The following is a 25,175-nucleotide window of genomic DNA, read 5'->3' as shown; positions in this document are numbered from 1 at the left end:
TTCTACTAGGGCTTGAAACCAAATTCAGAACCAAAGAAGCAGTCCCTGCCTCAATCCAGCTCAAGAATATTCCTCAGGACTCAGCACCTGTATCACAGTGGTTATGGGGCCAGCCACATACACCGAAGTTGGTGGGTTCAAACCCAGCCCGGGCCAGCTAAACAACAATGACAACCGCAACAAAAAATAGCTGGGCATTGTGGCAGGTGCCTGTAGTCCCAGCTACTTGGGAGGCTGAGGCAACAGAATTGCTTAAGCCCAAGAGTTTGAGGTTGCTGTGAGCTGTGACACCACGGCATTCTACCAAGGGCAACATAGTGAAACTCTGTCTCAAAAAAAAAAAGAATATTCCTCAGCTGGAGAGAAGAGAGGATAAGTAAGGAACCAAATAAATAATTTCAAAAAAAAGAAAGAAAGAAAAAGAAAGTTTCTCAACCTGCAGCTCCCTCCAGGCCCAGTAACTGGTGGACCTGGGGCCTCCCACCCAACAATACAACCTATAGTTCCAGACGCTCCTACATCCCAGCTCCTGAGGATTCCCAAGCTCCAGCTACATCTCTGTCCATGGCATCCACCCAGCTCATAGCCCAGCTCATCTACCCCTCATTTTCCAGGGTAACTCCCAGACCCCATTGTTTCTATCTAACCTCCAGAACACACCATCCTTTGCCAGTGAAAGAAAAGGGGGTGCTGGGTACACTGGCTCAGATCTGTAATCCCAGCACTTTGGAAAGCTGAAGCAGGAGGACCAGAGTTCAAAACCAGCCTGGGCAACATGAGACCCAGTGTCTAAAAAAAAAATTAAAAGTTAACTGGATAGGCCATAGCTCAGTGGGTAGGGCACCATCCACAAACACCAAGGCCAGTGGGTTCGACCCCAGCCTGGGCCTGCTAAACAACAATGACAACTGCAACAAAAAGATAACTGGGCGTTGTGGTTGGTGCCTACAGTCCCAGCTACTCGGAAGGCTGAAGCAAGAGAATCACTTAAGCCCAAGAGTTAGAGGTTGCTGTGAGCTTGTGACGCTATGGCACTCTACTGAGGGCAACAAAGTCAAACTGTCTGAAAAAAAAAAAAGTTAACTGGATAGAGTGTCACGTGCCTGTAGTCCCAGCTACACAGGAAGATTTCTTAGGCCCCGGAGTTCAAGGTTACAATGAGCTAAGATCATACCACTACACTCCAACCTGGGTGACAGAGAAAGAGACCCTGTCTCAGAAAAAAGAGAGAGAGAGAGGAAATACTCTGAAATGGTCTCTGGCCCATTCCATTGTCTGACCTACAACCTGACCAATCAGAGGAGGTGAGGCAGTGTCATCTCACACACTCCAATTCTACCCCATCCCACACCATTCTGCTCCCTTCCACCCTCCTGGATTCCCTTTCAATTGGTTCCATTCCACTTATTCCCTTGAGAATTCCAGGAAATTCTGTTTGGGGAAAGAAGGATAAGAGACAGAATTGGAACCAATTTATAACCAATCATAGCTGGGAGGCAGAGACAAAGGCTGGCTCCATACACCACCACCTACCACCATCTATGTTCCTCTGACCCACTGCTCCTCCCCAGCCCCAAATATTTTTTTAATTTCAAAATATTAAGGAAGTACAAATGTCTTAGGTTACATGGATTGCTTTATAATGCTTTAGTACCAGCTATAAGTGTGCCTGTCACACAAATAGTGTTCATAGTACCCATTAGGTAGGTTTTTCCCCCTCCCCACCCCACAACGTATAATTTTAGAAGGGAATTCTTTAGCAGAGAACCCTCTGTTCTGCTGGGGCTTGGGGCAACCTCCAAGGGTCCAGTTTCTGAGCTGCCCAGAGGAATACTGCAAAAAGCTCATCTCTGAGCCAGAATGAACTTGGCCTCTGCTCTGGGCTCTGCCACTTACTAGCTGTGTGACCTTGGGCGCATGGCTTAAATCGCTGAGCCTCTGTTTTCTTAGCTATAAAATGGGACTTTGGATCTATTTACTGAGTTATCATGAGGGTTAAATGGAATAAGGCACATAATACACCTAACACAGTAGGTAGTCATGGTCAGTTATAGTAATCTGTTCTGCTTATTCTCAGAGGGAGTGCTCTTGCCTTTGAGAGTCCTGGCCCCAGAATGGCAAGGGGCTGGCAGTAAGGGGAAGGGCTAAAATAAAATGGGGTGTTTCTTTTTTCTTTTCTTTTTTTTGAGACAGAGTTTTACTTTGGGTAGCCGTGGTGTGGTGTCATAGCTCACAGCAACCTCAAACTCCTGGGCTCAAGCAATTCACTTGCCTCAGCCTTCTGGGTAGCTGAGACTACACGCGCCTGCTAATTTATTTTTTTATTTTTTTGAGACAGAGTCTCAAGCTGTCGCCCCCGGTAGAGTGGTGTGGCATCACAACTCACAGTAACCTCAAACTCTTGGACTTAAGCGATTCTCTTGCCTCAGCCTCCCAAGTAGTGGGGACTACAGGTGCCCACCACAACATCTGGCTATTTTTTTTTATTATGTTTTTTTGTAGAGACAGAGTTTCACTTTATTGCCCTCAGTAGAGTCCTGTGGCATCACAGCTCACAGTAACCTCCAACTCCTGGGCTTAGGCGATTCCCTTGCCTCAGCCTCCCAAGTAGCTGGGACTACAGGTGCCTGCCATAACGCTGGGCTGTTTTTTTGTTGCAGTTTGGCTGGGGCCGGGTTTGAACCCACCACTGTTGGTATATGGGGCCACGAAACTCTGTCTCGTGAGTGCTGTGGCATCACAGCTCACAGCAACCTCCAACTCCTGGGCTTAGGCGATTCCCTTGCCTCAGCCTCCCAAGTACCTCAGACTACAGGTGCCTGCCACAACACGGGGCTATTTTTTTGTTGCAGTTTGGCTGGGGCTGGGTTTGAACCCATCGTTGTTGGTATATGGGGCCAGCACCCTGCCCACTGAGCCACAGGTGCCACCCCATCCAGCTATTTTTTGTTGTTGTTGTTGCAGTTGTCATTATTGTTTTAGCAGGCCCTGGCCAGGTGTGAACCCACCAGCCTTGGTGTATATGGCCAGTGCCCTACTCACTGAGCTACGGGCGCCACTTAGCCAGTCAATTTTTTGAGACAGGGTCTTGCTCTCAAACTAGTGAGCTCAAGCAATCCACCTGCCTCAGCCTCCCAGAGTGCTAGGATTACAGGCATAAGTGACTGCGTCCAGCCTTTGTTTGTTTATTTTTCAGACCAAGTCTCACTCTGTGGCCCTGGGTAGAATGCTGTGGTGTCATAGCTCACAGCAACCTCAATCTCTTGGACTCAAGAGATCCTCTTGCCTCTGCCTCCCAAGTAGCTGGAACTACAGACACCTGTCACAATACCTAGCTAGTTTTTCTATTTTTAGTAGAGACAGAGTCTCACTATTGCTCAAGCTGATCTCAAATTCCTGAGCTCAACCAATTACCTGCCTTGGCCTCCCAGAGTTCCAGGATTACAGGCGTGAGCTACCATGCCCAGCCCTAAAATACAATAGTTAACATCTATTTAGCACTTACCATGTACTGGTCTATGTTGTTATCACCACATGAAAAGAAACTATTGCTACCTACACTTTACAGATGAGAAATCTGAGGCACAGAGAAGTTCAATAACTTGGCCAAAGTCACACAGATGGGAAAAGTGTGTGCTGGGGCACAAATTTAGGCCACTGTGCTATCCTGCCTCACATTAAACCCATATTCGCATGAGCAATACTGAGGTTCAAAGAGGTGAAGTTCAGGTTAGCTGAACAGGGTAGCTTCTAGAATCCCAAGTCAGATCCTGTGACGTTCTGGTCCCTTCTATTGATGTGTGCTTCCCCCTAGTGCCTCTCTGGGAGAAGTACACCAGAGCTGAGCAGCAGATCCCTAAGGAAGGAAGAGAGGCAGAGACAAAGGCTGGCTCCATACACCACCACCTACCACCATCTACGTTCCCCTGACCCACTGCCCCTCCCCAGCTCCAAAGCTACAGATGTTGCAGCTTCAAATGTTGCAGTTCTATTTTTATTATTATTTTTTTAGACAAAGTCTCACTACGTCACCCTCAGTAGAGTGTTGTGGCATCACAGTTTACAGCAACCTCAAACTCTTGGGCTCAAGCAATTCTCTTGCCTCAGCCTCCCAAGTAGCTGGGACTACAGGTGCCCACCACAATGCCCAGCTTTTTTGTTGTTGTTGTTGTTGTTTAGCTGGCCCAGGCCGGGTTCAAACCCACCAGCCTCTATGTGGCTGGTGCCCTAACCACTGTACTACAGGCACTGAGCCAGCATCCCAAGTAGCTGGGATACTTGGCTACTTTTTTGTTGCAGTTGTCATTGTTGTTTAGCAGGCCTGGGCTGAGTTTGAACCTGCCAGCCTCCATGTATGTGGCCTGGCCGCTGCCATAACCACTGTGCAATGGGCACCAAGCCAAGGTTGTAGTTCTAAATAGCAACTTCTAAGACCAGGCAGGCTCAGTGATTTACGCCTGTAATCCCAACACTCTGGGAGGCAGAGGCAGGTGGATTGCTCGAATTCAGGAGTTCCAGAGCAACCTGAACAAGAGTGAGACCTCTGTCTCTACTAAAAATAGAAAAATTAGTGAGAGGTTGTGGTGGGAAAGGAAAGAAAAACCTTTTCTTTCCTTTTTCTCCTAAAAAGTAGCCAGGAGTTGTAGCAGGCGCCTGTAGTCCCAGCTACTTGGGAAGCTGGTGGGCACCTGTAGCCCAGCTGTTTGGAAGGCTGACGCCAAAGGATCGCTTGAGCCTAAGTTTGAGGTTGCTGTGAGCTGTGGCACTATGGTACTATTCTAAGGGCAACAAAGTAAAACTCTGTCTCAAAAATAAATAAATAGATAGATAGATAGCAACTTCTAACCAGCATCTGACTGGTATCCATATATGCAATGGTGCTAGTCTCACAAATCCTCAAATTCTACAGGTCTAACACTAAGTCTGCATTCTTACTTGTACTCCTAGTCATCTGCATCCGCCAGTAACACTGCCGGAGACCCAGACCCGAAGCTGTCATCAGCCCAGACGCCTAAATGGTGGCTGAGGAAAGGAACCAGAGAAGTAAAAACTGAACAGAGCAACCATTGAAAGCAAAGGAACAGGACAATAGCCCCAGGTCAAGGCCAAAAGGCAAAACAGAGCTCAGAAGACTGATTACAAAGGCAGTCCTCTGATCCACTTAGAAAGTAGCCCAGACACAGCTTGAAGGACTTGTAGGAGGGTACAGCACAGAGCACTGCGCAGAGAGCCAGAAGAATGGGGTTCCCACTCAGCTAGACTCTCCTTTCACAGGATGGCCTTGGACAAATGGCCTAACCTGGATAGGCCTCAGTTTCCCCATCTGTAAAATAAATACAACCTCACGGGGCTGTAGTAAGGATCAAATACGAATGTGTTTTGTTTTGTTTTGTTTTTTTAACTATAAAGGAAAACTTCACAGGAGAAGTAGATTGTTTTGCAAAAAATTCACCCCAGTAGATCTTTTAAAAGAAATTTTTTTTGGCTCGGCGCCAGTGGCTTAAGTGGCTAAGGCGCCAGCCACATACACCTGAGCTGGCGGGTTCAAATCCAGCCTGGGCCTGCCAAACAACGACGGCTGCAACCAAAAAATAGCTGGATGTTATGGCGGGCACCTGTGGTCCCAGCTACTTGGGAGGCAGAGGAGGAGAATCACGTGAGCCCAGGAGTTAGAGGTTGCTGTGAGCTGTGATGCCATAGCACTCTGCCCAGGGTGACAGCTTGAGGCTTCGTCTCAAAAAAAAAAAACAAAAAACTTTTGAGTGGTGCCTGTGGCTCAAGGAGTAGGGCACCGGCCCCATATACTGGAGGTGGTGGGTTCAAACCCAGCCCCAGCCAAAAACTGAAAAAAACAAATTTTTTTTTTTTTTTGGCTTGGCACCTGTAGTTCATTGGCTAGGGTGCCAGCCACATACACCGAGGCTGGCAGGTTCGAACCCGGCCCAGGCCTACCAAACAACAATAACAACTACAGCAAAAAAATAGCCAGGAGTTGTAGCAGGCGCCTGTAGTCCCAGCTACTTGGGAAGCTGAGGTAAGAGGATCTCTTGAGCCCAAGAGTTTGAGTGGCTGTGTGCTGTAACACCATGGCACTCTACTGCGGGTGACATAGTGAGACTTCTTTTTGGCCAACTTAATGTAACATCAACATGCAGGGAAAGACCTTTTCTTTCCTTTGTCAGGCTAAATGCTGGACCCATAAGGTACTCTGTTTTCAGAGTGTCACGTGGTGGTTTTTTAAAATATATTATTTTATTTTAGTTAGTTATTTTTCATTTTTTTCCTTTCTTTTTTAAATACCAACTCACTCTTTATTCAAACAATGTGCTGTTTTGCTTATGATTCCACGTCCTAAATTACATCAATGCCATTTCTGAGTGTCATCTCACCACCAACTGCTGCTATTGACTCCTGTGAATATAGTTTTTGAGATTGGTAGATAGACCATTGTTTATGACTAAAGACACTTGTTGCACATCAATCCCACGAGCCAATAGTCAGTAGTGATCAGAAAAGGGCTTGACCCTGGTCGGAACTCCCTCACAATGACATCTCTTTCCTTCTGGTCCATGTCACCATGCAGAGCAGACACTGTGAAATCCCTGGCATGCATTTTCTGTGAGCCAGTCCCCCGGCACTTTTTTTTTAGAGACAGAGTCTCACTTTTTCGCCTTCGGTAGAATACCGTGGCGTCACAGTAACCTCCAGCTCTTGGTAGAATGCCGTGGCATCACAGCAACCTCCAGCTCCTGGGCTTAGGCGATTCTCTTGCCTCAGCCTCATGAATAGCTGGAACTACAGGCACCCGCCACAATGCCCGGTTATTTTTTGTTTGGCCAGGGCGGGGTTCGAACCTGCCACCCTAGGTATGTGGGGCCAGTGCCCTACTCACTGAGCCACAGGCGCCACTTACCCCTTGCACTTTGTATTGAGAAAAATAATAGCCTGCGTAATGGGCAGTGTCTTGTTCAAGTCACAAAGTGTATCCAAATTCCACTCCTCTCTTTCAACATTAATATAAAAGTGTTTGATTCCTTCAAGGGTCAGTTCTTCCTTTTTCACCAAAATTCAAATTGGATCACTCATGAATTTTTTGGTCACTTCCAACACATCAGTTGGCATTGTGGCAGAAACAACACAATATAAATACATTTATTTGATTTTTGGAAAATCTCACAGATTTAATCCTTAAACCCTCAGCTCAGCATTTCATCTGTTTCATCCAAAACAAACATTTCTGATCCATTTTGGAGAGTGGTATCTTCTGTTTAACATATCAAGCACTCTTCCTGGTGTACCAACTACAATACGTGGTGCTTCAGTCTGAAGTTTTTGCATTTCATTTTGAACATTCGTTCCACCAATGCAAGCATGACAAGTTGCTCCCATCTAGTCTCCAAGTGGCAGAATTACCTTTTGGATCTGTGGAGGCAGTTCTCTTGGGAGGGGGGCAATACTAGTGCTTGGGTCTCCTTGAACCCAATCTCCAACTGTGGCAGGGTGGAAATAGCAAATGTGACTGTCTTGCCAGTACCTTACTGAGCTTGAGCAATCACATCATACTTTCTGCTGAATAGCAGAAGGCTTCTCAAAACCATTAGCATAGATGCCCTAAAGAAGAAACTCCTTTAAATTCATATCATCAAAGTTATCAACAATCTCATTCCAGTTGCTCTTGATGACACCATCAGGGTCCATTCCCTCTGGGCCGCCATGTTCTCTGTTATAATCCACAGACCCATGAGACAGGATCTGAAGAACCACTCAGCACCTGACTGAAAAGCTTTTTTTTTTTCTTTTTGAGGTAGAGTCTTACTCTTTCACCCTGGGTACAGTGCTGTGGCCTCATAGCTCACAGGAACCTCAAACTCTTAGGCTCAAAAGATCCTCTTGCTTTAGCCTCCTGAGTAGCTGGGACAACAGGCACCCGCCACAATGTCCAGCTAGTTTTTCTATTTTTAGTAGAGACGGAGGTCTCACTCTTGCGCAGACTGGTCTCAAACTTCTGAGCTCAAATGATCCACCTGCCTCAGTCTCCCAGAGTGCTGGGATTATAGGCAAGAGCCACCATACCTGGCCCCTTGGGAAGTTTTCAATTAGCAATAATCAAGCTTCAGATAAACATCACTGCGCAGCGCCTGTGGCTCAAAGGAGTAGGGCACCGGCCCCATATACCAGAGGTGGTGGGTTCAAACCCAGCCCCGGCCAAAAACTGAAAAAAAAAAAGATCTTCAGATAAACCTCATTGGCTATGATACTGTCACTGAGCAAATCTCTACTAACATTCTTCTACCACATTCCCTCCCAGTGCAAGAGCTTCTTGGCCTATACCCTAGGAATGGATTGGCTGAGTCTTAAAATACACAGATGTTCAGCTGTACACAATGTACACATATGGAGCTCAGCTCCATATGAGAAAACAATGTGTCACTTTCCCCAGGAAGGAATGCGGACAAGATATGATGGGAGGTGCTGTCGTGCAGGGTCTCTGGTGAAAACTGAGTATCTGTGCCTACCTCATGCCAATGCTCTCTTCCTACATCTTTTATCTCACTTTGCATCCATTATTTTTTTTTCTGTTTCTCTTTTTTATTTCTCCATTATCTTTTTTATTTTTAATTAATTAAAAAAAATTTTTTTGAGACATTCTCACTTCGTTGCCCCTGGTAAAGTGCTGTAGCACCAGCTAGCAGCAACCTCAGACTCTTGGGCTCAAGCGGTTCTCTTGCCTCAGCCCTCCCAAGTAGCTGGGACTACAGACACTCATCACAACACCTAGCTATTTTTAGAGACGAGGTCTTGCTCTCACTCAGGCTGGTCTGGAACTCCTGAGTTCAGGCAATCCATCTGCCTCAGCCTCCCAGAGTGCTAGGATTACAGGCATGAGCCACTGCACCCAGCCTCCATCATCTTTTTTAAATCCTCTCAGTTTAGGCTGGGTGCAGTGACTCACACCTGTAATCCTAGCACTCTGGGAGGCAGAGGCAGGAGGATCACTTGAGCTCAAGAGTTCAAGACCAACCTGAGCCAGAGTGAGTCCCCACCTCAACTAAAAATAGAAAAATTTTAGCCAGGCATCCTAGTGCACATGTGCAGTCCCAGCTACTCAGAAAGTTGGGCAGGAGGATCGCTTGAACCCAGGAGTTTGAGGTTGCTGTGAACTGGGCTGATGCCACTGAACTCAAGCTGGGGTGACAGGGTGAGACTCTGTCTCAAAAAAAAAAAAAAATCTTTCCTGTTGGGGCGGCGCCTATGGCTCACTGGGTAGGGCACCGGCCCCATATACCGAGTGTGGTGGGTTCGAACCCAATCCCAGCCAAACTGCCACAAAAGAATAGCTGGGCACTGTGGCAGGTGCCTGTAGTCCCAGCTACTCAGGAGGCTGAGGCAAGAAAATTGCCTAAGCCCAAGAGCTGGAGGTTGCTGTGAGCTGTGACACCACAGCAGAGGGTGACAAAGTGAGACTCTGTCTCTAAAATAAATAAATAAATAAAATTTTAAAATAATAATAATAAAATAAAATAAAACCATGTCTTCTCTCTAAGCTTTAGCTTCCTCATCTGTAGAATGGGAATACCTGACCCACCTCACATATTAGTGGAAGGATTAAGTAACACTATGCAAGTAAGGGATTTAGCATGGATCCTGGAGATGATTACTAGTGTATTGGCACTATTATTAAGTTATTATTAAGTCATTAAGTTGTTACTAAAGAGCGGGAACCCAGGATAGTCTGAGCTCTGACTTCCTGCCATCCAATGGTGTTGCTTATTGCAGAGACCCCCTTAGGATACGGCGATCATAGACTGTTTTAGCCACCTCTGCTGATTCTGGGCTGCACAGCCTGGCCCTCTCCTCCACCCTATTCTGAACCCCAGTGGTGAGGTATTGTCTTCACCTGGAGATTTCCTCGAAGATGAGAAGGTGAACTGACCAGCAGGCAAAGGACTCAGGTACCCCCAGTTCTGCCTCAGGGCAAAGGAATAAATCAGAGCCTAGCTGCTCATTCAGTTGAAAATGTTTTTTGAGCATCCTGGATGTACCAGAACCTGTGCTGAGTACCAGGAACATAAGGGAAGAAGACCAGACCCTATCTTCAAGGTCAAAGGCTAAAGGTGGAAACAGAAGACATGAAAACAGCAGTGTGCTGGGAACTACGCAAGACAAAGAAGTATAATTGGGATCTTCTGGGGGATTAGTGCAGGGTGGGCCTGCTGTAAGTTGCCATTTCTTGGCATTTCCCATCGCCCCCTCTCCCTCAGACCCTCTCTGCTGTGGTCGCTGGCACTTGGTGTCTCCAATCCAGAGACAAAACTGCTGAACTTCTTCCATAGAACACTCTGGCATTGGTCAATTCATAAACATGCGGAGAAGGAACGACCACAAGAGGCAAAGCGAGATGCCACATGCTCTCCTGCAGCTAGAGATTCTATCATCACATGTTGAGTGTCCTATCTGCAGGGTACTGAGGTTAGAGTGGACTGGCCAACAAAAGCCAAAGGAAAGGAGTAGTTTGATCAGTTTATGTAGCACCTGGACCTCAGTGAAACCGACTATTTTGGTCTAAAATTTATGGATTTGGCATTGGTTGGATGGTACAAAAAGCATCAAAAAGCAAGTAAAGGGCTGGGTACGGTGGTTCACGCCTGTAATCCTAGCACTCTGGGAGTCCAAGGCAGGTGGATTGCCTGAGCTTATGAGTTGGAGACCAGCCTGAACCAGAGTGAGACCCCATCTCTAAAAATAGCCAGGCATTGTGGCAGGCACCTGTAGTCCCAGCTACTTGGGAGACTGAGATAAGAGAATCACTTAATCCCTACAGTTTGAGGTTGCTATGAGCGAAGATCTCACAGCACTCTACCAAGGGTGACAAATTGAGACTCTGTCTCAAAAAAAAAAAAAGCAAGTAAAAATCAGTTTGCCCTACTATCTACATTTTTGAGTTAAGTTTTATTCCTCAGAACCAAATAATCTTTGTTAAAAGCTGGGCGGCGCCCGTGGCTCAAAGGAGTAGGGCACTGGCCCCATATGCTGGAGGTGGCAGGTTCAAACCCAGCTCCAGCCAAAAACCGCAAAGAAAAAAAAAAAAAAGAAAAGCTAACCTGATATTTATTTGTTCTTCACTTAAAACAAGATATTCTCAGCGGAAAATTAGAACGTCTCTGTAAGCGCAGTTGGCAGCTTATAATCTGCAAACTCAGCTTGGTGACTGTGGTCTTGCTGAGCATAGTCCTGAACTTGTCTCTGAGTTCAGGTTTCTGCCCATCCAGACTGAAGAGATGGAACTATTTCTATTTCTATTTTTAGAAATAGAAGGAAGAAATAGAGGTCAGACACCCAAGTTGAAACCAGTCATCTGAATAAAGCCAAATGGCTAGAAATGTAAGGGGTTGGTATGCATATGGTCAAGACAAGAGACAGGAATGAGTATAGTTTGGTACTAACCCCAACAGGAGTCCTTGTCTTTGACGGAGAGGCCAAAAATTAATTATTTTGGCCCAAGATAACCAGATTGGATTTTAAGAAGAATAAATTAACCCTGGTGGTTGTAGAAGGTAATGGTCAGGGCAAAGAATAGGAACACGCATTTGTCTTGAGATTGGATCATTCAAAAGTAGGCAAACATTTATGGGAATGTGCTGTGAAGCATCATGCCTTCTTGTGCCTTCCAGACCCTGTCCAAAATAAATCTCTCATCTATCGAGATTTATTCAATAGGATCGCGATTTAGATATAGTGGAAAAATTGAGTATCAGACCACAAAAATCAATAAAGCAAGAAAATCAACATTTTTTGAAAAAGGGTCCAACAAACGATATTCTCAATGTACTTTACAAATGAAAGCAAGCATGTGTACAGCAACACCTAGAGAACTCAGTGTTCACAATAATGTTTCAACCCAGAGTAATGGTTCGCAACAGGCTTGGGGTATGATATCTACTCTGCCTGTGATTCTTTCTGTATCCTCTGGTCCTGTGCTGGTGGAGATAGAGAATCTTCCACACAATCCTGGAATAGACAAGTATGACAGGAAATGGATTTCTGCTGCCAGTGACTGCCATCAACATGGTGGAAACCAGTGGAACACAAGGGCCTTGCCCCCTACCCCAGGCTGCGGGTAGAAACTATACTGACTTTGTCTATGAGCACAGTATGAAGAATGTGGGAATCCATCATGATGTTCATTTTCCTGGCCATGCAGTCATGACTGAGATATGAGCGTTAAGCCTCTTAGGAATTGGAACTCTTTGTCATGCAAGTTAATGGTACACATTTTCTGATGTTTATAAAGGACCAGTCGAGTGTTTATAAAGGACCACTGGTCCTTTATAGCAGTATTTGGGAGAATTATACTGAGCCAATAGTTTTTTAGAGTTGTTTGTGATTGAATTCTTCAATGAAAGAGAAAAGGATCTAGAGAAGCTATATGCCATCAATGATAATGACAAATGTTTTTGTGTTGAAGAGTATGTATACTATTGTGCTTGTGGAAAGATCTTTCATGATTTTAAGATGTTAACACATCACTCAGGATATATCTTAGGGAAAGTTTTGTGTTTGTAAAGAAGCTGCCCATTATTACCCATCCAAACTGATTGAGGGTAAAAGAAGACATATTAAAAGCATGCCCCTGGTGGCATCTGTGGCTCAGTGAGTAGGGCGCCAGCCCCATATACTGAGGGTAGCGGGTTCAAACCCGGGCTCGGCCAAACTGCAACCAAAAAATAGCCGGGTATTGTGGCGGGCGCCTGTAGTCCCAGCTGCTTGAGAGTCTGAGGCAAAAGAATCGCTTAAGCCCAAGAGTTTGAGGTTGCTATGAGCCATGTGAAGTCATGGCACTCTACCCAGGGCGGTAAAGTGAGACTCTGTCTCTACAAAAAAATAAAAAAATAATAAAAGCACGCCCAAAAGGAAGTATGTCCAGGTGTGATATGTTACCAGCTTTTTTTTTTAGACAGTCTCAAGCTGTCGCCCTGGTAGAGTGCTATGGCATTATAGCTCACAGCAACCTCAAACTCTTGAGCTCAAGTGACTCTCACCTCAGTTTTTCTTTTTTTTTTTTTTTTTAGTAGAGACAGAGTCTCACTTTATGGCCCTCGGTAGAGTGCCATGGCATCACACAGCTCACAGCAACCTCCAACTCCTGGGCTTAAGCGATTCTCTTGCCTCAGCCTCCCAAGTAGCTGGGACTACAGGCGCCCGCCACAACGCCCAGCTATTTTTTGGTTGCAGTTCAGCTGGGGCCGGGTTTGAACCCGCCACCCTCAGTATATGGGGCCGGCGCCTTACCGACTGAGCCACAGGCGCCGCCCAGTTTTTCTATTTTTAGTAGGGACAATGTCTCACTTTTGCTCAGGCTGGTCTCGAACTCGTGAGCTCAAGCAATCCACCTGCCTCGGCCTCCCAAAGTGCTAGGATTACAGGAATGAGCCCCCGTGCCTAGCCTTGTATTACCCTTTTGGGATTACTTTTATAAAATTTCTTCTTATAGGGGCGGTGCCTGTGGCTCAGTTGGTAAGGCGCCGGCCCCATATACCGAGGGTGGCGGGTTCAAACCCTGCCCAGGCCAAACTGCAAGCAAAAAATAGCCGGGCGTTGTGGTGGGCGCCTGTAGTCCCAGCTACTCTGGAGGCTGAGGCAAGAGAATCGCTTAAGCCCAGGAGTTGGAGGTTGCTGTGAGCTGTGTGAGGCCACGGCACTCTACCGAGGGCCATAAAGTGAGACTATGTCTCTACAAAAAAAAAATAATAATAAATAAATAAATTTCTTCTTATATACTATTTTCATACTTCTAAAGTGGCTCATGCCTTAATTTCAGTTAAGTGCCTAAGATATTTTTCATTCTTGCTTGCTTTTCTTTTTTTTTTTTCTTTTTAAGAAACTGGATCTTGGCTTGGCACCTATGGCTCAGCAGTTAGGGCGCCAGCCACATGAATGGGGCCGGTGGGTTCTAACCCGGCCAGAGCTAGCTAAACAAAAAAATAGCCCAGCATTGCGGAGGGCGCCTGCAGTCCCAGCTACTCGGGAGGCTGAGGCAAGAAAATCACTTGAGCCCAAGAGTTTAAGGTTGCTGTGAGCTGTGATGCAACAGCACTCTACTGAGGGTGATATATGGGACTCTGTCTCAAAAAGGAAAGGAAAGAAAAGAAAAGAGAAAGAAGGAAGTGAGGAAGGGAGGGAGGGAAGGAGGGAAGGAAGGAGAGAGAAAGAGAGAGAGAGAGAAAGAAACAACAAACAAACCAGATCTTGCTCTGCTGCTCAGCTGAACTTGAACTTTTGGGTTCAAGTGAATCTCCCATCTCAGCCTTCAGTGTACATGAGGCTACAGGTGCCATGCCACTGCACCTGGCTCTAAGTGCCTAAAATTGAAGTAATTTTTTTCTTTTTTTCTAATTTTTTTTATGTAAACAAAATTGTCCAGGTTTATTCACCAATAGGTCTTCCCTCTTCTCCCTGCCTGCTATTATGTGCCATTCTACAGTCTCAGTCAGGGGAGGGCTTCTCTGGCCTCCTCAGCTATAATCTCCTGGGAGTAGAGGTCAGTGAAGAGAATTGGCAGCCAGTAGTGGGCCTCTCCTGGGGCCTGCAAGTCCAGCCAGGCCAGCCCTTCCTTCAGCAGGTGTTCCAGCACTTGCCGTGCTCGCTCAGTCTCCCATTTAAGATTAGCTTTGATTCCACTGACAGTCACGGAGCCATTTTTCTCTGCCAGCTGCAGCACAACGGTGTGATCCATATTGAGCCCAGCTGGAACAGACTGAATGAGGTAAATACCGCCCACAGGGATGATGCTGAAGCCAGTGCCAAGTGCCTTTAGTTTCTTGATGGCCCTGATCAGGTCGTCCTGGCTGACATCCTGGGTGAATTTGCCCCTTCCTTTCAACACTTGTTGATGTAGTTCCTCCAGAGTTATCAGACCTCCATTCCGGTGCGTTAGCGCCAGGCAGACTTCGATAATCTGGACACTCAATTCATAATAGAAGTCCCCCACACCCAGCATCTCAGACCAAAATCCTTTTCCAGAGGCCAGAGGATCCACCCCAATGCTTGCACACATGTCCTGGAACTGCACATGGAACTCAGGATTCTTCAGGATCTCCTGCTTGTGCTTGCTGGCAAATTCCTCCAGGTTGGTCTTGAACATGTCCAACTGCTTTGACATCTGGGCCAACTGATCCTCCGCTAAGACAGTCCCTCTCTCCTTATATTTGGCCTCGGCAAGCTTCTTCTTGGCGATGGCGCGGGCTCCCACCCGTCGGGTGCATCGCGGCCCTGGGCCCGTGGGCCGCCCAGCTGCTGGGACCCCAGCCTTCCGCGTCCGGGGTTCCACTGCCTCTTGAAGTAATTTTTAATTACAACTATTTTTTAATATTCACAAACATTTTAAGTTACTGAAAGGTCGAGGAATCATATTAATGATGTGATTTATGTAAAAAGAGAAATCTGAGTGGTTACTTTTGAATGGTTAACTGATTAACCAATGGTTACCTGAATGGTTATGTTACTACTGAATGGTTATATAAAACGGGGGTGGGGGGAAGACTAAAAAAAATTGAGAAAAGAAAAAAAGTACGTTCTGGCATGGTGGCAGGCACCTGTAGTCCTAGCTGCTCAGGAGGATCGCTTGAGGCCAGAAGTTCGGGCTGAAGTGCCCCTATGATTGTGCCTGTGTCTAGCCACTGCACTCCTGCCTGGGCAACATAGCAAGACCTGTCTTTAAAATATAAATAAATGAATACATAAAAGAGGTACAGGGAATTGTTCCATTAACAGAAAAGCCAGGGGTAGAGGGCAGGGAGAGCTTCCCTTTGAACTAGAGTTTTAAGGTCTGGCAGGCACTCCCTAGACGCCCCGAGGCTACTGGGACCCCCAGCCCGTTTAAAAGAGGAGACGGGGCGTCGGCGCCTCCCTGCGGTTCCCGCCAGGCCTCATTGACCCGAACTAGGCCCAGACAAGCCAGGCGGTCCTCGCCCAGAGTCCAGGGGCGGGGCCTTAGTCCAGGTGCGCCGCAGCTGCGCTTCGCGGAGGCAGGAAGTGTGTCCCCAGCGGCGGCCCGTGCGGCGCTCCCGCGAGACGCTTACCTGCGCCCCAGGTGAGTGCCGAGGGGGGCGGGGAAGGGGCTGAGCCGGAGGCGGCTCACCTGGCGGGACAGGTAAGGCCCGCGCGGGCCCGAGGGGGCGCAAATCTGGGTAGCACCAGTGTGGAGAGTCCCCCGAGGCTGCGCCCGGACGGGGGAGGGTCCGGGGCCCGGTTCCTCGCGGACCACCCTGCCACTTCCGGGGTGCGCGGGCCGGGCCGGGGAACGGCCTGAGCGGGCTCTGGGACTGGGCGGGCACAGTGGGGTGAGGGGGGCCGCGTTCGCCCTTAGGGCTGCACTGGCTGGGGCGGGAGCCGCTCTCAGTCGGCGGACAGTGTCGGCCTGGGAGAGAGGCCGAGCTCACCCTGAGGAACCGTGTCAGGACGGAGACCGGCTGTGTCCGTCCGCGGGCGGAGGGCCCTTGCAGCTGGAGAGGGTGGTGCTCGCCCCGACGGTGGCGCCGGTGTAAGGGCTATGCTAGTCCAGGGGCAGTCCCGGGGTCTGGTTCTCCCTTGCCTCCGGGACTAGGTGCTTAGGCTGATGGGGGAGACTCGGGCTGCGCGTCTGCCCTGCGCCCAAACCGACCGCTCTTTCCAGGGCTGGAGTGCTCCTCCCGGCCGGGTGTGCAAAGCTTGGCCCTGGGCTGGAGCAGAGTCTGGTGGGGCCGGGCCGGTCCTGGGACTCTGGAAGGAGGGAACCGTACAGATACAGACCCCCGTGTATTTGTGTGTTCTGGAGAACTAAGGGAGAAGAAGGGAGCATCAGTGAGAAGTCCGGGGAGGATGGCCAGGACAGGGAAGATCGCTGCAGTACCTTACCGCTCCCAGTGACCAAGCCCCTTCCAGGTGCCAGGCACTATGCTAAGGCTTCTGCATGCAATATTTCACTTAAACTATTTAACCTGTCTGTGCCTCAGTATAGTAATACAGGTAATAATACTAGAAAAAAGGTTGTGAGGAGCCATTGGTTTATTATATCTAAAGCACTTAGAACAATGTAAGCCGTCAATTGAGTGAATGAATAAATGCATACCCAACCCCCAGTTCTCAAAGCCAGGCAGATTTTTAACCACTTGCCTCTGAGTTGGAAGGGACCTTAAAGTCACTTAATACAATTTCAGTTTGCATACCTCTGCAGATACCCCTCATAAGATCACTGTGGTCAGCCTGGAACCTAAGTCTTTTTCTTTCCACCCAATGGTCCTGGTTCTACTCTGAGGTCACATAAAATGTGTCAGTCCCCTGAAGCACCTAGTGTTCCAAGCCTTGTTCCAGACACTGAGGCAGAAAGGAATCAGACATAGTCCCTGTACCTTGGTGCTATGGTCCTTGGGGACACAGGCTTACCTACAATGAGTGCAAAGCCAACCCAGCTGACAGAGACCACTGCAGAAGGTCATGGGGAGAGAGTCTCCCATCTGACTAGGAGTTCCAGAAGGTCCCTGAAGAAGGAGTTCTGAGTAGGGTTGAAGAATTGTAGAAATAAAGAACTATATCATTTGCATCCCCATTCACCAGTGGCCCTCCCTTTCTTTCTTTACACACACCTTCATTCTGATTTTTGTGTATTTGAACCATCTGATATTAGGTTGCAGACATCATGCCCCTTTACCCCTAAATGCTTCAGTGTATATTTCCTAAGAATACAACATTATCTTATAAAATCTTAGTAATCAAGGGCAGTGCCTGTGGCTCAGTGAGTAGGGCACCGGCCCGCATACCAAGGGTGGAGAGTTCAAACCCGGCTTCAGCCAAACTGCAACAAAAAAAAAATAGCTGGGCATTGTGGTGGGTGCCTGTAGTCCCAGCTACTCAGGAGGCTGAGGCAAGAGAATCTCATAAGCCCAGTAGTTGGAGGTTGCTGTGAGCTGTGACGCTACAGCACTCTACTGAGGGCGATAAAGTGAGACTCTGTCTCTTAAAATTAAAAAAAAAAAATAGTCTTGGGCGGCGCCTGTGGCTCAAGGAGTAGGGCGCCGGTCCCATATGCCGGAGGTGGTGGGTTCAAACCTAGCCCCTGCCAAAAAAAAAAAAAAAATAGTCTTAGTAATCAAATTCAAAAAATTTAACATTGATCATAATACTATTAAATAATATATATAGTCTGTTTCAAATTTTACAAATTATCCACATTATCCAATGTCTAACTTTTCCTCCTAGTCCTGGAAACATTCTAGGATCACATTTCATTTAGTTATTATTTTCCTCAGTTTGGGCTTGTCTGATTTTATTTCCTCATGATTATTTTCAGGTTATGCATTTTTGGCAGGCATAACTGATGATGTATCTTTCTTAGCACATGGTATCACGAGTAACATGATTATCATTTCACCCCATTATTGGTGATATTAACTTTGATCATCTGATTAGAGTGATATCTGTAAGTATTCAGTGGCTGCAGCAAGTAGGGAGGAATGGAGGTGGCCAGAATGGAGGCCTTGACAGGGTTTAGATGAGAAATGATGATGGCCCTGTTTAGGGAGGTGGTACTGATTTGCCCGAGGCACATAGCCTTTTAGGACCAGAATTGTTACTAGAACCTAAATATCCTGATGCCTTGTTCCATGTTCCTCACATACCTCCAGTTTAAGATTCCAGTGCCTAAATCTGGGATAAAAAGATAAAGGACCAGTGTCTTAGGAAATCCAGGCTAACGGCTGGACGTGGTGGCTCACACCTGTAATCCTAGCACTCTGGGAGGCCAAGGTGGGTGAATTGCCCTGAACTCACAGGTTTGAGCCCAGCCTAAGCAAGAGCAAGACCCTGTCTCTAAAAATAGACATGCGTTGTGATGGGTGCCTGTAGTCCCAGCTACCTGGGAGGCTGAGGCAAAAGAATCACTTGAGCCCAAGAGTTTGAGGTTGCTGTGAGCTATGAATGCCATGCACTCAACCCCAAGGTGACTGAGTGAGACTGTCTCTCAAAAAAATAAAAGGAAATCCAGGCTAAGTTACTGCCCACCAAACCCCTACATGTGATCAAAGACTCTTCAAATACATCACTGCATGATCTTGACTCCTGCAGGCAGGGTTATTTACTCCCACCATGCACCTGTTTTCCCTATTAAACCGTGTGTGAATCATCAAGAACAGGGTCTGTATTTCATTCATCTTTGATTCCACAGAACCCAACATAGGGCCAGGCTCAGTGTTTATGTAGTGAATGAAGTCTTAGCTGTGAGCGTCCTACCAACCAAGTTAGAAGAGGAAAGAAGATGTGTTTTGTTTTGTGGCTCAGGTTAATGCTAAAATATTGCTCATAGGAAAAATATGAGTTAGCCTGAAATACTTACAGGGTACCTGTTACATTCTCCTGTCTGATCTGAAGGACAAGGAGAAGGAAAAGGAAATGATAATGATCAGGTTCCATAGCAAGTCTTGTGGAAATGAGTTTTTCGTGAGAGCTTACCAACAGCAGGAAGAAACTGGGGGATGCCATTCTGTGGTAAAATATGGTTTAAAAAGGGCAAAATATATTTATATGTATATTTTAACCTTTTTAAACCATATTTAAGCATACATTCTGTGACATTAAATACATTCACATTGTTGTACACCTATAACCATCATCAATTTCCAAAACTTTTTCATCTTCCCCAGCTGAAGCTCTCAACTCATTCAATACTCACTCCCCATTCCCTGCCTGCCCCCAGCTGCTGGCAACCACCATTCTACTTTCTGTCTCTATGAATTTGTTCTAGAAATTGCATGTAAGAGGGACCACACAATATTTGTTCTTTTGTGTCTGGTTTATTTAACTTAGCATAAGGTTTTCACAGTTCACTCATGTTGTAGCATGTATCAGAATTTCATTCCTTTTCAAGACTGAATAATATTTTATTGTATGTATATACCACACTTTGTATAGTCATTCATCCATTGATGGACATTTGGGTTGTCTCCACCTTTTATGAATAATGCTACTATAAACATTTGTGTAAAAACATCAGTTTGAATCCCTGCTTTCATTTATTTTGGGGATATACCCAAACATAGAATTACCCCATGACCTAGCAATTCCAGGGGTAATTTTATGTTTAATGCTTTGAGGAATTGCCATACTGTTTTCCATAGCAGCTAACCATTTTACATTCCTGCCAGCAGTGCAAGTGTTCAATTTCTCCATATTCTTGCCAACACTTATTATTTTCTGTTTGTTTTTTTTGTGTGTGTGTGCAGGTTGAGTATCTCTAATCTGAAAATCTCAAATCCAAAATGCTTCAAAATTTGAAACTTTTTTTTTTTTGGAGACTTTGTCACCCTCGGTAGAGTGCCTTGACATCACAGCTCACAGCAAACTCAAACCCTTGGACTCAAGTGATTCTCTTGCCTCAGCCTCTCGAGTAGCTGGGACTACAAGCACCTGCCACAACGCCCCACTATTTTTTTTTTTTAGAGACGAGGTCTCACTCTTGCTCAGGCTGGTTTCGAACTCCTGAGCTCAGGCAATCCAACCCCCTCGGCCTTCTAAGTGGTGGAATTACAGGCATGTGCCACTGTGCCCAGCCAAAATTTGAAACTTTTTGAGCCCTGATATGACACTCAAATGAAATGCTTATTGGAGCATTTCCGATTTCAGATTTTTAGATTAGAATGTTCAGCTGATAAGTACAATGTGCAAAATCCAGAATCCAAAAAAATCTCAAACCCAAATCATTTCTAAACCCAAATCATTTCTGGACCCAAACATTGCAGATAAGGGATGTTTGGTCTGTTATACCTGGTGTTAAATGTTGCTCATAGGGAAAATCTGAGTCAGATGAAGTATTAACAGGGTAACTGTTACATTCCCAATGGGTGTGAAGTCCCAGGAGATTTTGAAATCTGGATTAGACCACAGACAGAACTTCCTCTTTGGGGAGGGAGAGGCACAATTGATGTGGGATTATGGGCCTATTTGGGCCTGTCCACATCACAAGCCTCTCAGAAACCAGAAGAGCAAAGCTCCTCAGGTCAGCCCAGGAACTTGTCCCTGACCTCTGATCCTGACTCCTTCCTGGCCTTCCTGCAGGTGCCTGGCTGCAGCAGACCATGCAGTGAACCATGCCACGCCCTGGACAGCCACGCCCATCATCTGGGCCTCCGCGCTTGGGACCCTGGGAGCGGCCAACGGAGTTATGTCTGGAAACATATGAGCCACCCCAACCGCCACCAAACCGTCGCACTCGTAGGCCAGACGCCAAGGACCCTGGTCACCATGGGCCAGAAAGCATTACCTTCATCTCTGGCTCTGCTGAGCCAGCTGCTGAGCCCCCTACCTGCTGTCTGCTCTGGCGACCCTGGGTGTGGGACTGGTGCCGAGCTGCCTTCTGCTTCCGCCGCTGCTGGGATTGTCTCCAGCGCTGTGGAGTCTGTGTGCGGGGCTGCAGCCCCTGCTTGTCTGCTGGGGACTCCACTGAAGGGGCTGCTGAAGCCAACTGGGCCAAGGAGCACAATGGAGTTCCTCCAAGTCCTGACCGTGCACCCCCCAGCCGGCGGGATGGCCAGCGGTTCAAGTCAACCATGGGCAGCAGCTTTAGCTACCCTGATGTCAAGCTCAAAGGCATCCCCGTATATCCCTACCGCCATGCCACCTCCCCAGTCCCAGACACAGACTCCTGCTGTAAGGAGCCACTGGCCGAGCCCCTACCCACACGACACAGCCTGCCAAGCACCTTTGCCAGCAGCCCCCGTGGCTCTGAGGAGTACTATTCCTTCCATGAGTCAGACCTGGACCTGCCTGAGATGGGCAGTGGCTCCATGTCGAGCAGAGAGATCGATGTGCTTATCTTCAAGAAGCTGACAGAGCTGTTCAGCGTACACCAGATTGATGAGCTGGCCAAGTGCACATCAGACACTGTGTTCCTGGAGAAGACCAGTAAGATCTCGGACCTTATCAGCAGTATCACACAGGACTACCACCTGGATGAGCAGGATGCTGAGGGCCGCCTGGTACGCGGCATCATTCGCATCAGTACTCGAAAGAGCCGTGCCCGCCCACAGACCTCAGAGGGACGTTCGACTAGGGCTGCTGCTGCCCCTGACAGTGGCCACGAGACCATGGTGGGCTCAGGTCTCAGCCAAGATGGTAGGTGGCGTCCTATAGGGCTGATGGGCAGAGTAGTAGTAGTTCTGGCCAAGGGAGGGTTAGACCAGGGTCCCTGGCCACCATGGGCCACCCCAAAGCTGGTCCTTACTCTTCCTTCTTTCCCTCAATTCTTTTAAATCCTCCACTCTAGCCCCCTCCCTGGCCCCTCCCAGTGAGGTCTAAGCAAGTCTGCGAGGCATGCAGACCCTAGGAGCTCTGGCCATTCCTACCATCCCCAGAAAAGACAAAGGTTCTCTCTACAGATTCCTACCATGTGCCAGCTTCTAGGCCTGGCCCAGTTAACAAGACCGGGAGACCCATATACATTTGGACCACTTGACATGATCTGGCCTAACCAACACACCTGCCTATCACAGCATGTGCACACGCACATTGTCTGTGTTTTTGTTTTATTTTCTTGAGACAGAATCTCAGTCACTCTGAGTGACTGAGAGGGCTGTGGCATCATAGCTCACAACCTCCTCAAATTCTTGGGCGTAAGTGATTCTCTTGCCTCAGCCTCCCAAATACCTGGGACTACAGGCACCCACCACAAAGCTTAGCTAATTTTTTTCTATTTTTAGTACAGAGGGGGTCTTGCTCTTGCTCAGTCTCAAACTCCTGAGTTTAAGCAATCCACCAGCCTCAGCCTCCCAGAGTGCTAAGATTACAGGTATGAGCTGCTACACCTGTATTGTCTTTGTCTTAAGCATTTTTCTAGCCCTGTCCAGTGACACCCCCCCTTCATTGGGCTGGGAGCAGAAATTGGGAATGGGGTTGAAAGGATGTGACAATGACCACTGCCCCCCCTATATTCCCTCCCTAGAACTGACAGTGCAGATCTCCCAGGAGACAACAGCAGATGCCATCGCCCGGAAGCTGAGGCCTTATGGAGCCCCAGGTGTGGTCCTAATCTGATGAGGAATACAGGGGGTGGAGGGGGGGTGTTGGAGGGAACTACCCCGGGGGACCCTCACATGCCACATGCCTCTCCCAGCTTCTTCCTGAGGTGGCATCAAAAAGGAACAAGGTACCTGAGCAGCCACAGACCCATCCCAATCCTGCAAACTGGCCTAAAGTGGAGGACAGGTGCCTAGAACAGACAAGCTGGAAGCAATCAGATCCCAACTTTTTTTTTTTTTTTTTGCAGTTTTTGGCCAGGGCTGGGTTTGAACCCACCACCTCCGGCATATGGGGCCAGCACCCTACTCCTTTGAGCCACAGGCGCTGCCCCAGATCCCAACTTTTAAGCCCAAAGAGAAAAGTGGCAAGCAGGAGGCCATCTAACCTGGTGTTGGAAAGGCACCCTGTGTGGCTTCTGCTGCTATCTTCTTGCCCTTCACAACAACCGAGAGCAAGGTCATTATCCTTTTACAGAAAGGGAGACTGGGGCTCAGAGAGGTCCAGAAACTGAGAGTCACCCAGCCAGGAGCAGAATGACCCAGGCTCAAGTCCCACTCTGCTCCTTCTCAGCAGGCCTCCTTGGCTGTGGAATCTGGATGAGCTCTATTTGAGCCTGTTTCCTCCTCTCCCTTCCCCCTCAGGGTACCCAGCCAGCCATGACTCATCCTTCCAGGGCACCGACACAGACTCATCAGGGGCCCCCCTGCTCCAGGTGTACTGCTAACCCCCGCTGGGCCCAGCAGCCACAACCCCTTCTAGGAGAAGCACAGCCTGCAGAATGAAGAAGGGGAGCAGGAGCTCCTTTGGGTGAGGCTGAGCCCTGAGTACAGAAGCACTGCCCACTCTGGATCCTCCTGCTTTGGCTGACTGGCTCCTGGACCATGCGCATTTCACTAACCTTAATGCCCACATCCCCGACTGGCCTGACCCCTGCCTGGGGCTATTCCTTTCTGCCCATGGTCTTCAAATGGCCTGATCATGGAAAGCACAGAGTTAGGAATTACCTCCTGGGACTGAATCCTGACTCTATCCCCATGATACCCACCAATCACGCAGATTCCAACCTCCTTAGGGTACCCAACAGTTAAAAGAAGCTTGTCTTAAAAGATTGCATCGGGCAGTGAACACTGCCCACTCTGTTCTGTTAAACAGTTCTTATTCTTGGCTGATTGTCTACGTGTTAACATGACCATAGTTTGTAAGCACAAAATAGACATCTGCCTGGTCATCTTAGCTGTGATACTGTTCTTTCTCATTTGTTATAACTTCTGCTCACAGGAGACAGGATCTGGCATCCAACCTGGCTTAGTGCTGTGGGGGTTGAAGTCGGGATAAAATGGGAGCAATGATGCCTATGTCTCAGGTTCACTGAGTTCCAGAAGATGGAAGAGCCAAATGGTGTCTACACTTGAGACAAGGTTTGATCAGTGGTTCTGTCCACCCATTTCCTCAGATCTCTGATCATTTTTCAGCCTGTACCCAACCTCGGGCCTACCCAACCTCCCTTCTTCCTCTCCATGGTGCTAACAGAGCACTGTAGTTTCCATTGCTACATTCTTGGCCCTTCCAACAACCCTGGAATGGGGTCATTATTCTTTCAGTAAGAGAACCTGGAGCTTAGAGGTCAGGGAACTTAGTGAGACAGGCAGTAAGTGGTTTGGGATCTCCTTGTTTGAACACCAGAGCCCAGACAGGTTGAGAGGGATCCTTTGGGTAAAAAGGCCAAGGCTTTGCCAAGGCAGGCCTACCAGTCCATTCCTGACTGATGAATAATCTGAAACATTAATGATCCCCCCACTGCCTCCACAGCTCATTTTATTGTTCCCACAGGCTCCCGTTAGTAAGTGACAACTTGTTTGTCCAGTTTTTTATCAGATGCACAAGATAGTCCCTTGGGGATATGACCGCAGACCTAGTTATAACTAATCTAGCAATAAAACTGGCCCCTTTCCTTAGGTTCTGCTGTCTCATCCAGGTCAAGGCCTCTATAAGAATGAAAAGACCCACAGGACAGAGTAGGAGAGCCACAGTCCTTGAGCTCTGGCCTTGGCCTAAACCATTTTCCAAACTCACCCTTTCAAACCACTACTTGCATTTCCAGCAAAAAGGATTTATCTTTATCAAGTCTGGGA

The 25,175-nt window shown here is 47.7% G+C and overlaps 2 protein-coding genes and 2 pseudogenes across 3 annotated transcripts; 2 read left to right on the top strand and 2 right to left on the bottom strand.

Annotated features, from left to right (window-relative positions):
* Positions 1-6,401: 6,401 nt before the first annotated feature.
* Positions 6,402-7,604, bottom strand: LOC128574672 (eukaryotic initiation factor 4A-II-like; annotated as a pseudogene).
* Positions 7,605-10,509: 2,905 nt separating this feature from the next.
* LOC128575404 (band 4.1-like protein 5) lies at positions 10,510-12,219 on the top strand (annotated as a pseudogene).
* Positions 12,220-14,405: 2,186 nt separating this feature from the next.
* Positions 14,406-15,332, bottom strand: LOC128575411 (vacuolar-sorting protein SNF8-like). Its single transcript, XM_053577098.1, has one exon. It carries the CDS (start codon positions 15,158-15,160, stop codon positions 14,489-14,491), a length of 672 nt encoding a protein of 223 aa, XP_053433073.1. The 5' UTR covers positions 15,161-15,332; the 3' UTR covers positions 14,406-14,488.
* A 698-nt stretch (positions 15,333-16,030) lies between these two features.
* On the top strand, positions 16,031-24,252 carry KDF1 (keratinocyte differentiation factor 1). 2 transcript variants are annotated; one of them, XM_053577079.1, is made up of 4 exons: positions 16,031-16,150; positions 21,085-22,140; positions 22,967-23,041; positions 23,685-24,252. In XM_053577079.1, the coding sequence occupies exons 2-4, from the start codon at positions 21,117-21,119 to the stop codon at positions 23,765-23,767; spliced, it is 1,182 nt and encodes a 393-aa protein (XP_053433054.1). In that variant the 5' UTR covers positions 16,031-16,150; positions 21,085-21,116; the 3' UTR covers positions 23,768-24,252. The 2 variants fall into 2 exon arrangements, with proteins under 2 accessions (XP_053433054.1, XP_053433055.1); XM_053577080.1 differs by having other exon boundaries at positions 16,045-16,090.
* Positions 24,253-25,175: the final 923 nt, after the last annotated feature.

This window comes from Nycticebus coucang, chromosome 22 (genome assembly GCF_027406575.1).
Source record: "Nycticebus coucang isolate mNycCou1 chromosome 22, mNycCou1.pri, whole genome shotgun sequence".
In the NCBI taxonomy this organism is placed as follows: Eukaryota; Metazoa; Chordata; class Mammalia; order Primates; family Lorisidae; genus Nycticebus; species Nycticebus coucang.
The sequence above is the reverse complement of the archived record's forward strand: the minus strand, read 5'-3'. Positions and strand labels throughout refer to the sequence as shown.